Genomic DNA, 17,063 nt, shown 5'->3' with positions numbered 1-17,063 from the left:
TTGGTTTTGCTCTCTTCTTTTTAAATTTATTCCTATCACTTTTGCATAGTGGTTTATAATTGTATGGAGGCATATCATTGTTAATTAACTACAATTGTGGGCATGATACTATACAGAGAATCTTTTATCCTTTTTTTGCATAAACAAGAAAACATGCCCATGCTGGTCAACGCTGAAGTTCATTTTCTACACTCGTGAATTGCTGCTATCCATGGGCAAGATCAACGTACGCATCGTACAGTTTGCTCAATTGGCTTGCGAAGAGGCGGTGCAGTGTCCGTCCAAGCATCAAGTCTAGCAGGGGCAATATGGGCAGCGAAGTTGACTCAGAACTGCATAAAAGACGTGGCACGAGAATCTATGTATTGGAATTTATTTTGTGGACTTTGAACTTGACCTGTAACATACCTACATGATTAGGGCTAGGCTAGGCCTACGAAGGAAATGTTATCTTTAAATAAACGAGTGAAATGTAATTACGGAACATGAATTTTATGTACGTCACTCAAGAGATACAAAGTAGGTTGTGACATACTGAAGGCATACCTACATGAAATAATGCCTAAAAATCAGTCGGCGAGTTGATACGATTTTTTTTTCTCAAGTAGAAAGGTCCGCACTTGCACACGAGCAGACCGCTACCCGCTACCCAGACCAGCCCAATCAATCGCAACATGTGAGAAGGGGTGGGCACGTGCGCATGTGCCGACCAATACTCTTGCTGACTTTTGCAATCTGCATACTTTATATGCGTGGTGTCATTCAGCATACCAAAGTCCAAATGTGAGCGCTATCGGCCCAGCCAATCCCGAGATATGAAAAAGGGGTGCGCACGTGCGCACGTGCCGATCAATACCTTTGCCGACTGGTGAATTCTACATATTTAAGCATGTTATCATTCAGCTTACTTGATATAAGCACTTTCCGCCCAGCCGATCCCCAGATATGAAAAAGGGGTGCGCACGTGCGCACGTGCAGATCAATGCTTTTGCTGACCTGTGCAATCTGCAAATAAACTTGGTGTCATTCAGCATACTTAATATGAGCGCTATCGGCCCAGCCGATCCCAAGATGCCAAAAAGGGGTACGCACGCGCGCACGTGCAGATCAATGCCTTTGCCGATCTGTTCAATCTTCATATGTACATGGTGTCATTCAGCACACCAAATATGAACGCGATCGGCCCAGCCGATCCCCAGATATGAAAAAGGGGCACGCACGTGCGCACGTGCAGATCAATGCTTTTGTCAACCTGTGCAATTTACATATAAACATGATGTCATTCAGCATACCAAATATGGGCGCGATTGGCACTGCCAATCCCGAGATGTGAAAAAAGGGTGCGCACGTGCGCACGCGCTGAGGCAATTCGAAATCGTCCTAAAGTCACGGGATGTGTAGTGTGCACCCAGCCAAAACAACAAACAAATATTGAACCGTTTCTACTCAGCCGTTCCCGAGTTATGCTATGACGAGCTCTTTTGGAACCTCTCTCGTCGCACGTGACACGTGCTGTAACAGGCACTCATGAGTGATATCAATAGCACAGTTCAGGGTAGAAAGGATGCAGCCCCTCCCCAAAGAAGACCGCTCATCAAACAGTCAAACCGTTTTGGAGATACATGTCGATAAAAGTCATTACGGCGGCCGGTCGAGCCGAAAAGTTCAATTTTCCCAACTTCTGTTACGTTCCGTAACGAGTACGGTGGACGCTGCCAGTTTACGGCGACTGGTTGCCACATTTCAACTACGTCTACAAAAGTCACAATGCTTGGGGAATCTTGAGAAATCTCTAGCTCATTACGTCCGTAACGGTTACGGCGTCATTACGGATCCGGTGTGAACCACGCATTAGCCGTTTTTTGAACGAGGACATCCCAAAATGTTGACTTGGTAATTCGTTTTTGACCGTGGTCACCTTGCTTACACCCTGGCTTACACCAGTTATTACCACACCCCTAAGGCTAATGTATTTGAATAGGCCAGGCATACAGTAATGAAATGAAATGAGAAATGAAATGAGATGCAAAAAAAATGTGTTAAAAATGTGAAAAATGAAATGCAATTGACAATAATATCTTCTTCCTGGTTCTCTTCAAACGCATCTCTCATTGCAAAATAGTACCGAAGCAGAAAACACAAGCCGTGCCGACCCAAATATATTAGTGCAGAATACAATAAGGATACGTTTTACATAATATGAACGACGCGATAGGCCAGCGTTTGAGCTGAGTGGTTGCACCGAATACCGTCTCAGATGTACCCAAATTACATTGCATTTTTTCATTGCCTTTTTCATTGTCAGATGCCTTTTTATATTGGCCGCTGTGAACACACCTGAGCCGATAATCTGGGAAATACACATACACCTCACCGCAATAGGGCATCTCTTTCCAAGCGCTAATACTTGTGCCGCATATACAAGCTTTAATCACCGTCACAATAGGACACAGATGGGAAAAGACGGAGACGATAGACGTAAACGAAACAGGGAATGATACAGAGACGGCAGACGGATATAGAGCCTCCAAAGGCCGGGCACGACGGCTCCACTAGACACACAACGCCTGTACTAAGATCGACAGGGCTGGTGCTACGCGGTGGTCGAAAAGACGACTCTGGTGGCAGCGACGTGATGTCCTGTCTAATCGCGCTGCCGATAGATGTCAGCGCTTCACGACCAGTGTTACGCAAATTTGGAATAAAAGAATCGAGAGTGTTACTTCTTCCCAACGCCAGACCATTTTCCCCAAAAGCGCGAGGCTATGGCACGATGAGCAGATGCCATACCATTTCCACACAAGGCTTTAATTGCACAAGGAACAGCCTGACATCAGCCGACGTTTTCTGAATGAAGAAGTAGAACAATCAAAGAAACGTATGCCGTTCTTTCACCAAATCTTAAACGATAGTTGAAGATGAACGTTCTGAACCAAGAAGCGCCTACATTAAATAAAGATACTGATATTCCATATAATTCCAACCATACATCTACTCTACGAATCCTATAGTAAGAACCACTTCCATACGAGTAGTCTGATAATTAAGCAAGGAGGGCAGCTAGCTTCCACTTCGATGAGCCCGTTTTCTAGGCACCTACCGCAAGAATACGAACACAGCATGGGCAGGAGACTGCGCACAGTGCAGCCATATCATTCTCAGACCGAGGCGGCGGGCGGTGTTGGACGCTCAGTCGAACGAAATCAGCGCCGGGGCATCCGGGGCCGGCGCCGGTGGGCCCTGCTGAGGGCCCATCTGGCCCTGCTGGGGGCCCATCTGACCCTGCTGACCGTGCTGAGGGCCCATCTGACCGTGTTGACCCTGTTGGGGGCCCATCTGGCCCTGCTGAGGGCCCATATTCTGACCGTGCTGAGGAGGGCCCGCGGGTCCCGGGTGACCCCCCTGGCCCGGGATCTGGTTCAGCTGTCCCTGTGAGCCCATCTGGGACTGACCGGGCGCCTCCTGTCCCATCCCGCCGCTGGGCTCGCTGCTCGGACCGTATCCCTGCGGCGGCATACCTGGAAACGGGCACAGCACCGTCAGAAATGTCATCGGGCGGTTCAGTGTCGATGTCACCACAGAGTCCAGTAGCGAACGAACGAAAATGACCGGGCAAAAGTTCAAACGTAGAAATAAAAAAAAAAACTAAAACCTGCTGTCACGCTTGAATGCAAGGAATGCAAAACGTAAAAAAAAGACAGCGCATGCTTCCAAATAATCAATCAGTCATTATCATAAACCCAAATTAGTGACATGAGCTATCCGAATGTGGTCACTTTTCTCGCCATTCTCTCCACACCTCGCTCTTACTCACCATACTCGCCAGGCGGTCCGCCGGGCAGCGCTGCTCCCACTGCCTGCATGTTATAAGGCGAATAGCCGTGCGGCGGGCCCCCAGGCGGTCCGCCCATCGGCGGCCCGTAGCCGCGGCCACCGCCCGACGGCGGTCCGTAAGAGTCGCCAGGAGGGCCGTAAGAGTCGCCGGGAGGGCCGTAAGAGTCGGTAGGGGGTCCGTATGAGTCGGTGGGAGGTCCGTAGGAGTCCGGAGCGCCGTATCCTTCCGGGGGCGGGGCGCCGTAGCCTGCGCGACGGGGGAGGAAGTGCGTCAGAGATAAACGAGGGGTGACAGGTTAGACTACGAGCCCATAGCAGGACGAGTCTAAATGGTAAAAGGTGAGCACTTAATTTAGCAGCCTGATGCCAAATTTAGCTCAATAACAAAGATCATGCGTAAAATGCAAGCTGGTGGGATGAAAATCAGCTGATCTAATAGCAGAATCACAATGCACTTCAAATACTGAGGATTTTGTGAGCAATTATCGCCCTGTTCATTTCCTTCTACTGGCTTTGTCGTTACATACAAGGGCAAAAGACTAGCTCTGCAGCTTATTGAGCCACTTTCTGGATGCGAAACCCTCTCACCCCTCCCCACTGACCCTGCTGCTGGGGCGGCGGCGGCGGCTGCTGCGGCCCGGGCCCCCCGGGGTGCTGCCCAGCCCAGGGAGCCGACGGCGCCTGGTACTGCGGGTACGACCACATGTACTGCTGCTCCTGACGGCGGGCCATCTCTCGCTCCTGCTCCTGCATTCGCTGCAGCGCCAGCTGACGCTGATACTGGAGAGCGGAGACACGGCGGGTCAGGAACTGGGGTCACACAGCAGGACACAAGCAATGGAATATAAGAACATATTAACGATTGAGAGGAACCTCCAGGGACAAAGATTTTGGTCGGGTGGGGACTCTCAGGAAACTGACACACAGCGGCATCAAAGAACGATAGAACGGGCTGGGAAGCTGAGACAGAGGAGACAATGAAGATAGCGGATGGATTGGAGAGAAGAAGGAGGGATCAGAACACAGAGGACAGTGTACTGTAAAGAGATCAAGAATAGAATGAATGTTGGACGCACTATGACGGTGTAAGAAGATTCCCTTCCCATTCATCATCCTCACCTGCAGGTACTCCTGCTTCTTCTTCCTCATGATCTCCAGCTTCTGCATCATCTGCATCTGTCTGTGGCGCTGCGCCTCCTCGGCCTCTCGTCTGAGTCGCTCGCGGTGCTCCTCGCGGAGGGCGTCCAGCGCGGCGCGCGCGTCTCGCACCTGGGCCAGGTGGTCCTGCAGACCCTCGTAGTGCACTGTGAGTGGACAGGGGATGAGATAAAAAAGGTCAGCATTCAGCACGGACAATCATTTTGAACATCATTATGGAGACGACAAGAGTATCAACACACTGGGTGTATTGCATAATTTAATGAATATTGAACTGGTCATCAGAAGAACCAGAATGCCACTGTTCCATTGAATACAGTAGTGATGAAATAGAAACAGTCATAAGCACGTATGTTCGTCCTACATGAGTGAACGGAGGCATAAGCGTCATGTTTCCACACTGGCCGCGACACACCCAGCTCTCTTTCCACCGAACGCTCTAACCGACCCATCGCTCACCGGCCGCCTCCCATCGCTGAAATCCACCCATCGCTCTATTGTCCTCTTCCCTCCAACCACTCTCACCACCCTTCTCACCAACCGTCGCCCGTTTCTCACATCCCTCTCCCCGCTCTCACCCCGCTGGTCGTCCTGTAGCTGAATATTATGCAGCAGCTGCGAGTGCATAGCCGTGATGTTCATAAACAGTGTCTGCACCGATGAATCGTTGGCGATCGGTCGGCCGCGGGACGAGTTGGATTTCATCCGGTTGACGAAAATCTCCAGCTGGGAGCAGATGGTGGCGACGAACTGGTCCAACTGCTGGTCCGAGGCGCCGTTCTGGTACGTCTGAAGGAGTAGAGGAGCCAACAGGTCAGTGACAGGTTAAGAGAAGATATAAGGTGTGGGGCACGAAGTGTTGGGCGCATGGATGTTGCAGACCACACAGAAGAAACAACATCAAAGGAAATGATACACGGCTGTAGCGCAGATCACGCAGTAGACAGTTAGCATCGTGTTACAGCTAGTGTCAAAATACGGGTCAGTGATAACCAAATTATTCAAAGTCACGTTTCCTTCCCAATCAGTCAGCGTCCATGACCCGATGGTCTTCACATTCGATACATATGTACAGTATGAACACAACCGCTTAGGACCCATCTTCTCATCCCGTTCTCCATTTCCTCTCCCCAGCCCGTCCTCCCTCACCTCGTTGACCATTTTCGGCTCCGTCCCGCCGCTCTCCGCTGTGACGGTAGCCGGCGACTGGCTGCTCGTGCTGGCCGGTGCCGAGCTGGACACCGCGGCGGCGGCTGTGGACGGGGGCGGGGAGCGGGGCTCCTCCTGGCGTGCCTCCCAGTAGGAGCGGTTCAGGTAGCGCGCCAGCTCCGGGTCCGACTCGGGGTCGCGGTCCGAGCCGGCATCAGCGCGCTGGGGACAGATGGGCTGTCAGAGAATGGGATCAATAAAGAGGTCAGCGCGAGGAAAGAGAAGGACGTGCTAGCAGCAGCTGTTGGCTTGGACTGAGCTATCGGAAATGGAGTGAAGTATCAATAACAATAGATCAACAGTTGAGGCTCAATGTGCACCGAAATGACACAACACACATTGGCAAAAATGAGACCAACTTCCGACAAATAATATCTTCATCAAACATCACTAATTAAATTATTACATCAAAGTAATAGTTACCGCATGCAAAACAATAGAGCAAAAATACAGCTTCTATGAGCGAAATAACTCCCAACGCCGACTCACGGTCTCAAGTCCATAGCCTAAAACCGATAACCCACAAAGTCTAAAGCCCTTCCATCCCTTATTTTCCACACTCACCGTCACTACCCAGTCTGAAGACCTGAGCCCCCACCCGCCCACCTACCTTCATCGCCGACTTCAGCGAGCCACCACCACCACCGGACCCGGATCCAGTCCCAGAGCTGGTGGGGGCCGGGCTGCCGCCGTACGACCGCGAGCCGCGCGCCTTCTGCCGGGACAGAGACGGGAAGAGCGGTCACTGTAGTGTCGTACTGTGGGACTGGGTTGTTGTGTTACCACCGAGGCGTCGTACAATGTCGTGTCGGTGTCACTACGACCCGATGGGATGGGTCGCAGTATTACTGGAGGAATACTCTTATACGTCACCATAAGCGCATGAAGGCCAGTTACACACAGCATGGTCGTTACCGCCATTCTTTTTCGAGATCAAACGTCGTAGTCAATAGCAACTGAATAAAAACAAACCTGCTCGTGGCATTGTTAGAAAGCCATTAATAATGTGCTTGGGCAGTGACGAAGCCATTAACAATGTGCTCGGGCAGTGACGAATGACGACGATAAGCACACAATCACGACAGATTACCACAGGACAGTAATGGAACCGCGACCACAGGATGAGACAGCGGGCACGGCATAGTTGGACAGCGGTCACCGCACAATCACAGAAAAGGGACAACAGACTAGAGCACCTTCAAAAGGACAGGTCGGCGGTCACCACACATTATCACAAAATTTAGGTACACGTAAATAAAGTACACGTGGACATATTCAGACCATGGCATCCGAGATAAATTTAGCGGAGTTGCACGAAAGTTGAAATGAAATAGCCGTCTACCAGTACCAGTATGCCACAGCACCATTTTCGTCTCACCCCCTCACGCTGCCGGTCACAGATTCCCAACATCGCACTCCAGACACGCAGTTCACACCACACCAGCCCCGGCTCAGCGGCGGCCGGCCCGGAGCAGCGAGTTGGGACAGGTCTGATACCATGACTCAGCACTATGACTCATACACGCCCGGACGGGCAGAGCGTGGAGAAAATGACGCCGAACGGTGACGTCATCTGTGACGCAGTAAGTGGGACGCAGTTGAGACGGCGTGACATCGCGTATTGGAGCTTTGGCCGTACAGGTTTCGACGCTCACACAAAGTTACGGTCTTGACGTATTGCAGTTTGACCTGCTCAGCTGGGCTAGGTTTGATAAGTCGACTATCCAGCATTGTATTGCCACCTTTCTATGGTGTTTGTGTGCGTAGGGGGAGAGAGAGCGAGAGAGAGAGAGAGAGAGGGGGGGGAGGGGATGTCGTACCTCTCTGTCCTTGGCCTCTGCCTCCGACTGGGAAATGGCCAGCGCCAGAGCCAGCTCCTCCTCTTCTTTCAGCTCCTCCTCAGACTTCCGCGCCGGAGGGGCCTGTCGCAACGAACACACGTGAACAGGGGGAGCATAGTCACAGCGCTCACGGCTAAGAACTGACGGTCTTCCGACGCCCATGTGACGTAGAGAGACGCACGATGACAAGGATTATTGTTGCATCTAGTAATGCTAACGATACAAGGAACAAATAGTAAGAAAATTAACCTCACTCTCATTCTATCTAAAAGTAAATTCCGGATTCGAAATAAAACAAACTTTTTGAGTAAAACAAACTCTCAAAAAGTTTGTTTTATTTCGAATCCGGAATTTACTTTTAGATAGAATGAGAGTGAGGTTAATCTATATTACTATTTGTGGTGACGTAGTTTCTGTCTATTACGAAGGTCGCGACATGGTGCTACGTAGCGCGGGTTACAGGTCACACCGTTGCACCTACCGCGCTGAAGTTTGCGCAACTCATAGAACAAGGATGGACAACGTGCCTTTGATGGGTCTCAGCTCGATCGGATCGATAGCGAGCGCGTGGCGCGTGCCCAAAAAGTGCAAATTCGCGTCATAGACTTTACATGTATTAATCGGCTGGCAAAAACGGGCGAAAACAGCCAAATTTGCCCGACACGGATCCGGTCCCGGTGCAATATCTCGGTAACCGTGGGCCCGACCGGTACGGGGAAAACAGCATCGTGTAGAGAATCAAACGGGCTATCGAATGGTGTGCGGTGCAGGGGTTGGCACGCGCCACGTGCACCGGGAGGACACTTTCTTTTGAAAAATGGACGTTTTGGACGGATTTTGGAATTTATATTAATTTCAGGTGATCGTCAGACGGAATGAGTTGAAACAGCGCCTATTAGCAATAAAAATGTACCGTCTCTCATGGAAAAATTGTGAAAAGCTAATTGATCAAAAACAATGTGGAAAAAATCGCTGAATTAAATGGTATTTGTCCAAAATGTGCCACTAAATAATTACACGGATTTTGCTGCTTAACCCGCGCCCGGCTGGGGGTCCTGGATTTCCACGCCCTGCTGGGGGGGGGGGTGTCTGAACACCCCCCCTTCTAACTCGGCTCCTGGGCCACGTAGCGACACGCGGAAGGCGGCGTTCGAAAGAGCGTCAAAAATAATGAGGAAATCACTTCGGTCAATTTTTTGGTCAGGTCAAAGGTCAGGTCACCAGAGGTCATTGAAGGCAAAATTTCGCCGATTTCAAGGTCGAATGTCGACAATTTCCAAGAAGCCAACGCATAACTCGGGAACCAATAGAGCTACAGCGCTGCGGAAAAGCGCATTCGATAGCCCTATTAACGCCCTTTCTGAGTAATTTCCTCAGATTTGACCTAACGTCAACGGTTTTGCCTGCAGGGGGCAAAAACTGCAAAAATAGCCGATTTTTTCGGAAACAGTTTTTCTGCAATAACTTTTGACTCAAGCCTTGTACGAGCTTACTTTTACCGGCATCGTGTTCCTCTCGTCAAGACGCATCGAATGAACTATAACTTGACCTTGAAAGGTCAACTTGAAAATTTGACCTCAGGTCAAGGTCATGACCTGACCGGAAAGGGTCATGTTGCATATCAGTCGATCCGTATCGTCGAGCTGAACACATCTAAGGCGTTTTCATCGCTCTAGCATGCCTCTATCAAAAGTTATTTGCGAAAAACTGTTAGATACTATTCGTGACCTAAGATGACCTCAGGGCATAAACAGGGGTCACGGACACCATTTTCATGTTCAGTGTGTCTAAACCACTTGTAATTCAGTGTTTGGGAGTGTTTATAATGTCTTTCGTCCAAAAGAGGCGCATTTCAATTTTCTCCCATTGACTTATAATGGGGAGGTCGCAAAATTGACCTGACCTTAGGTCATCGATATCAAAATTCTGAGATATACATTTTGTACATGCTATTGCTCTTAGCAATCGCTGAAAGTTTCAAAGCGATCGGTCACTCGGTGTAGCTATGACAGACATTGAAACTTTTTATGAGGTGAGGTCACTTCAAGTGACCTGGTGACCTGACCTTGAATGACCTTGGTCTGAAATTTTCACAACATGTGTAGAATTGATGTATGATAAGGTATACCAAAAACGGCGGCGCTCCGCGCCGCCGTTTTTGAGATATTCGCGAAAAACCACAGGGGGGGGGGGTGTTCAAACACCCCCCCCCCCAGCAGGGCGCGGGTTAACCTGATACGTTTGACAATTGAAAATGCTATCATTGGAAAGAGCATTCAATTCTCTCCAAGATCCAATCATCACGTTTGCATGACAAGCAACAGTATTCTTAAAAATATAAATGTTTCAAACCTCTGCAAAACGATTTTTAGTGAAAATTATCTACGCCTTTAATTTGTCATAAAACTACGCGCCTAAATTATAAAGCACATTTGACAGATTCTGAAGTGGAAAGCATGCTTATCAGACACGGGCACCTCGATGCGGTGGATATTTTTTCCACAAACCAAAACGTTTAGCCGTCAAAAAGCAATCGACCGAAATGGATAGATAACCCAACCGACACAAGAACAACCGAACACCCGCCGATCGAAAATATCCCTTTTCGCGTTGCGGAGCACGCGGGTCACCCTAGTTTTCTTACTATTTGTTATAATGTCTCTCAAGTTAGCATTGAAACATATTCAAGATACAAGGAACCAATAAACAGTATCTTTATTCTTTATCTATACCCTCAAAAGCCGTATCATCTGTCAAACGTTCACCAATTGGAATCAAACATCTTCGCGTCATACAGCTGGTAAGAACAAACCGTAACTATTCCTGTATTTGTTAAAAAAAAAAAAATAGCCCGTACCGCATACGCTCGACCATAAAAATTGTCAGTCATATTTATACCACTCATCCATGATAACCATAATAAGACAGGACTCGCGTACCCACTATACACACCAGAGCAACCTTTAGGTACCGCGGTCTGCGTCTCCGTACCTGACTCTGTTTAGACAGCGGGCTGGCCAGGTACTCAGGAGGAAGGTCCGACTCAGTCGTGGACGAGGCGGCCGGCTTGTTCTTGGGCGATGGGCCGCCGCCACTGCCACCGCCCGGTCTGTGAAGGTATGCACAGGTCAGATTTAAGCGCAGGCATGGATAAAACACACATTCCTTCGTCCATGGCGCAGGGCTTAACTAGAGCGGCGGGTTACTCAGACACGTCTCCAGAGGCATTGCGTCACGTTACCCCTCTCAATTATTTTGTCGGCTTTCCCCGGGCACGGTGTCACACAATCTAGACTGACATGGTGGTACAACACAATCCCCGGGTACTATGTCGTATATGTAGACTCACAAATTCCAGTCAGTGGGAAGCCGAGGGAACAATACCAATCCTCGAAATTAACCGCAAAATAAGCCATCCACTCAGCATGACAAGTTTTCGCCAGCAAAGTAAGCAACACTAGCCATTCAAGCAAAGCGACTGAATTTATGATGACGCTAAGCGTGGATCATTCCTCTAAGCATTAGTTCCTGTCAACAATCAACACCCACCTGTTGATTTGCTCGAAACAAGAGTCGCAGACGCGAACCTCTCGCTCGATGCCGAACTTGGGAATGTTGGACGTCTTGGAGGAGCACTTGCTGCAGAACACTTGACCGCAGGCGCGGCAGTGATGCTGTCAGAGGAGAACACGAGAAAAGGGAAGGGTCAGAACGACAGAACAAGCTTCGGAGTAACGCTACGTAATGGGCCGACTACGAAACACGATTATGAAAAATACGATTTAATAACTCCAGCGATACAGTTCATCCACGTATGAAGCGCATCGTTACTTTGTAGCGTTATGACAGGATTGTTATGATGCAGATTTATCAGCCGATTTCCCGCTAACTCCGCACAGAATCGTCAGCCATTCCAGGACCACGGCCCTGGTGGCAGCAGCAGCAGATGTTTACCACTGGAGCGATCTACCAGCGACCCAACCTTCCAGTAAGTGTAAACCTACCCTGCTGGTGAACGTGGAGCTACCCTCTAGGTAAAATTAGACACCTACCTTCCTAGCGAGGGTTAACCTACCCTCCTGGTGAGGGTGGAGCTAACCTCTTGGTGAAGTTAGACACCTACCTTCCTGGTAAATGTGCTGAAGGGGTCGCGGCACCGGTGGCACACCTCCCCATCCGCCCACTCCGGTGCCGTTTCCGACGAAAACATGGCGTCCGACTCTCGCAGCGTGGGGAACTTGTACCCCTCGGCACGCATCACACGTACCGTGTCCTGAGGAGGGGGGGGGGGGGAGCACGGGTACCGTGAGAGTTAGAAATAATACGGTGCGGAGTTAGGTACGGTACGTATACAGTTCATAAAGTACGATAGGGAGTTGAGTACCGTACGTTGGAGCGTTGGATACAGTGCGATAGCGATTCAGATGAAGAATGGTGCGATACGGAACGTTTGGGAATGGTATATGGCACGGTGGGGAGACAGGGATATCGACCGCCACGATTCGCGGGTGCACTTATACAGGGTGTCCAGAAAAAAAGATACTACGGAAATTAAGTCGCATTCATTAACGCACGTGCCGATTTTGTTCCAAATTCATGTGCTTATAGTGCAAGATTTGGCAAAACTCATGAGCACTGTAATGCGTCGTTGGAAATTTGTCTGCTTGCCCTCCGAGATGGTCAACATGACCATCAGTCACCTGCAGACTGTGCTAGTGCTGGAGCTGATCCGCCGTAAGGCCGCTCACATTGAGTATCTGCTTTGAGGAGCTGCCGCAACTAACCAAAGAGTTTACATGCCATGTGGCACCTGCTGTCTGTTTTGCCATATTTTGGCGAATACAAGCATGTGTCATTTTAAAATGTAAGGTGCTTATTTTCGAAATTACAGCAAAAAATAATAGTATCCGTTTTTTCTGGACACCCTGTACATATCAATGTGACAGGCAGTCAAGTAAAAACATGAAACATGTGCTAGCATAGCCCTCAGATGAAACAATAACTAATCCCACATATACTGCAACTGTCAGACTGACTGAAAGATCCACTATATGTATTTGGCAACGGCCCCTTCCCCCAGTCACTGTCGCCGCCTCCCCCACGTCACCCACCAAGTTACGCGGCACTATCGGACGGGCCCCACCGCTCACGGGCAGACGGCCGCTCTGGTGACAGGCGGCCGCCTACACTGAAGCCCCGGCCGCGGTACTGTCGGCACTCGTCGGTCGGTGGGTCTCGGTCGGTCGGCCGCCCCACAATGCTCCCGCCTACCCCGCCTAAATCGATCGAGGACCGGCCCGGCACATGGGTGGTATCGCACGACCTCCCAACACGCCGCGCCGACGATCAAACCAAGTGCTGATAAATCAGTGCCCGGGCATTGCCTAATAGTATACCTAATGTGCTTTAGTTTGAAATGTTTTGCAACGAGTCTCCGAGCTAGTCTCAAGTGGACCGTGTTCGTCCTCTGTTTCGATAACACTAAAAAAAGAAGGCCTCCGTTCAGCTCGCCTGGTGGTACGCGTCGGCAGTCAGCTGGCTAGATCGGCAGACCGCCCGGGCGGTATCACCCCCCCCCCCCTCCTCCTCCCCCACTCAGCTGCTCTGAGGCTTCTCATATCGAGTGACAACAGTCTCTCATACCATCCCCAGTCGTAAACGATAGTTACGTTATCAAACGGCCATCGAATGGATAGGATCTTATTCTGGTACTACTACGATCCCATATTCGGGGTATGACTCATGAACAGTACTGAGTGCTGCCTCCGGAATGCACATACCCCGGCAAAGGTTTTATGCATACCGCAACGGAGCCTCAATGTGCTGTACCTGTACGTCACCCTCAACACTTCAACAGTCAACATTCTAGTTTGCCACCGCCATTGATAATAAAATGTCACCGCCATAAGATACATGATTGATCAGTAAAGTATATGCCACCGTCATTGATCGCTAACGGTCGATGGCCGTCTGCGACGGTCATCATCATCGGATGTCCGCTGAAGTAGGGAACAGACAAATACCAAAAACTAGCAGTTATTTACTGAGATGGTGGCTATGACTCGTGGGAGTACTGTCAGATTCTAACTGAGTAGCAGTAAAATATAGTTATGAGTCTATTCCGGTAAATACCGGCTCACAAAAAGCATTGGCTGGAGAACATTTGGCAAAGCTGAGGCTATCGTGTTGGGTTAGACGGTCTCATAGTCTCATAGTCAGTAGACGCGCATACGACGCCCGTCGCCCGACATTGGGGCCCGTCATATCCGCGGTAAATCCAGCATCAAATGAATAGCGAATCTGCACCGGTAGATCCCTGGCACGGCCTGTGCAAAAATGACAGACGAAGCTTGTAGAGGACGACCGGCCGCGTCTGAACGGCCCTGACTGGCAGACCCACCTGCACGGCGCGGTACTTTGGCGTCTGCCGGAAGGCGAACGCCCACGTCTGCAGCAGCTCGAGCAGCTTCTCCTTGACGATGTCTGGCGCCTTCACCACCAGCTCCCGCATCTCCTGCATGAAGCCCAGCTGGCCGATCTGCCGACAAGGAAGCACAAGGGTGCGTCAGAGTACGGCTCGGCACAATAATGCTGGTGTAAACTAACCACTGACGTGTTGAAAATCTGTCGTAATAGGGCACGATATAACGGAACAAACAAATGCACAAGCCTCTTATCATATTGATAAATCATCTTAAAGAATGGCTCTTCGACAAATTCAGCGATATTTATGGCGACAGCCGACAAGATCGCTTATTTCACTCAGAACTACTGTCAACAAGAGCCTATGCCGCCAGCACCGTCGCATGGCTCACCTCATCATGAACCGATGATCCACAGTTTTTCACCATAGCCTCGAGCACACACAGGGCGAGCACGGCCACGTGCGGATTCTCATGGTAGAGCCTCTTCTTGGTGGCGAGCACGGCGTACTTGGCCCTGGTGGGGTCGAACAGGTTAGATAATGAAGTGAAGGGGCCCAGGTCCCGTGACAGGCCAGCCTTCATAAAACATAAACCATCTGGTGTGTGCCAGTGGGCTTAGGTAACCAACTGCACCTTGAACTCGTCTGCTAGCTTAGGTGTGCACAATCATTTTTTCCATTCTCTCATTCATTCCTGGCATCGGGGAACAGATTGGTCATTAAAAACAAGTTGAACGGACCAGCTCCTCTCCATTATATTATCACTTCACTACTTTGTTCCTCCCTTTCCAAAAGTCTTTTATTCAGCTACCTACTGTTTCCGTAGGTTTTATTCAGTTTCCGTTATTCAAACTGGGGTGCCAAACTGCCGATGAGTTGGAAAAGCAATTAATTCAGAGCAATGGCTGTGGCAATGACATAACAGAGAAGTATCTTTTCAAATAATTGAACTAAAGTCACCTATCCGCACCAATAATGCTGACTTGCTATTGAGCAGCCCCACTCTGTGACTGTGGGATTCAGTGGCTATATCTAATAGAACTGCTGTCTCTGTGGGTTCAGTAGACAAATCGCTATCCAGTAGCTTCAGCTGGCTATTAACTGTCATGGTGTTCAGTTGGCTGCTGAGCTTAGTGGGTTTGATTGGTCATGGTAAGTGGACTCTGTAAACGTATCTGTGTATTCTCCAGATGTTCTCTGCAAGTTGCACTCCAGCCATGGCAACATGCTAGCCAGCATGTTCAGTCTACTTACTGGACATCACCCTGTCTGATGTGGTCACAGATGGCTAGGTTGGCTGACCAGTCAGGCTCCAGAAGCAGATGACTAGTGGCCTTCTCTGAAACAGATGACACACAGCTTGAATTATTTTGCCCTTGTTGCACCTAATTGAGTGGATAACTAATTTCAATTCCTTTTCTAATGAGCAGCCTTTTTAAATAGGTACCTACCTATATAAAAGCACCAATGAGCCAGATATTCAGGGCTCAGGAGTGGACTAAGGACCCATTTAATATATATCTAATAGGTTAAATTGTCTGTAGCTTATCTACTAGGACAGTTCCTTGTGGCTCAGCTAAGTGGAAATGGAGGCTGGCGCCCAATGTGCTTATGACTCAGTGGCAGTACAAGGTCTGGACAGCCACACTCTTGAGCTGGCAAGGAAGGCCAAAGGGTCATGGTCACCACACATAAATCTTTATTTGGCAAACTATGTACATATTTGGCCTTGTGGCCAAGACAGTACAGTGGCCAACTGGTAAGCCAGTGGCAAATAGGTTCAGGATCAGGATGCTGGATCGGGAAGCACAGGCCAGTTGGCCAGGTTGTTATCCTGTTAAATGGTGAGGAGTCCGATGACCCTCTGGCACAGTCCCAAGAGAAGTGTGCCACCATCTACCTGCAATACATCAAATTCATACAAAAAAAATCACACAGAGAACTTGTATGGGGTGCCAGATATGCCATCAACCAGCAAACCAATGACGCTCCTCAACAAATTAAGCCCGATTAAGCCCTCAGGCCGTCAATATTGTTGTTACATATCATTATGCAGGAATGAGCATGGGAGTTTCATTTAAATCACTTATTTCAAATGTTATATACTTAACCATGGCCTACTTAACCTACCGAGGAGTTTGTCGAATATCGAAGATGATGACCTAAGCATGGTTGATTCTTGAATGCCTTAAGTTGTAAAAATGCAATACAATGCAAAAGCTTTGATACTCGCGACTCAGGCAGCCAAATGGTTTCTTAGCGTAGCCTCACTGTCTCGGCGGCCTTGGTCTCGGCCACGTCGATGAAACTCAAAGCGGTAGCCGCTATTTCAATTCACGAATAATATCAATATAGACATGTAGGTAAACATTTGCGAATAAAAAACGCACACAGAGAAGATGTCAATATGGCAGCATTTGCATTGTCAATTTTGTAGACATATGAGACGGTTTTGTGACATATTCATCAAGTCCAGGAATTACTTTACTTGTATCGAATTAAATAGTTAGTTAGAGCTTCAGTTGATATTTTGTAAAAATATGTTACCTTTATTATGGTAAAGATTGATATTAGGACATATCACACGCTTCAAATAG

At 49.2% G+C, this 17,063-nt stretch overlaps 1 protein-coding gene across 2 annotated transcripts; it reads right to left on the bottom strand.

Annotated features, from left to right (window-relative positions):
* Positions 1–2,144: 2,144 nt before the first annotated feature.
* Positions 2,145–16,903, bottom strand: LOC122380023 (hepatocyte growth factor-regulated tyrosine kinase substrate-like). 2 transcript variants are annotated; one of them, XM_043362756.1, is made up of 16 exons: positions 16,597–16,881; positions 15,721–15,805; positions 14,858–14,981; positions 14,443–14,580; positions 12,166–12,315; positions 11,592–11,716; positions 11,034–11,151; positions 8,022–8,123; positions 6,812–6,916; positions 6,142–6,363; positions 5,571–5,781; positions 4,954–5,138; positions 4,437–4,614; positions 3,815–4,081; positions 3,329–3,518; positions 2,145–3,289 (listed from the first exon to the last, which is right to left on the bottom strand). In XM_043362756.1, the coding sequence occupies exons 1-16, from the start codon at positions 16,634–16,636 to the stop codon at positions 3,190–3,192; spliced, it is 2,340 nt and encodes a 779-aa protein (XP_043218691.1). In that variant the 5' UTR covers positions 16,637–16,881; the 3' UTR covers positions 2,145–3,189. The 2 variants fall into 2 exon arrangements, with proteins under 2 accessions (XP_043218691.1, XP_043218690.1); XM_043362755.1 differs by having other exon boundaries at positions 2,145–3,518; positions 16,597–16,903.
* Between the last annotated feature and the right edge of the window lie 160 nt (positions 16,904–17,063).

The sequence above is a fragment of the Amphibalanus amphitrite genome, unplaced genomic scaffold (genome assembly GCF_019059575.1).
Source record: "Amphibalanus amphitrite isolate SeventyFive unplaced genomic scaffold, NRLGWU_Aamphi_draft 000090F_arrow, whole genome shotgun sequence".
NCBI classification, from domain to species: Eukaryota; Metazoa; Arthropoda; class Thecostraca; order Balanomorpha; family Balanidae; genus Amphibalanus; species Amphibalanus amphitrite.
The sequence above is the reverse complement of the archived record's forward strand: the minus strand, read 5'-3'. Positions and strand labels throughout refer to the sequence as shown.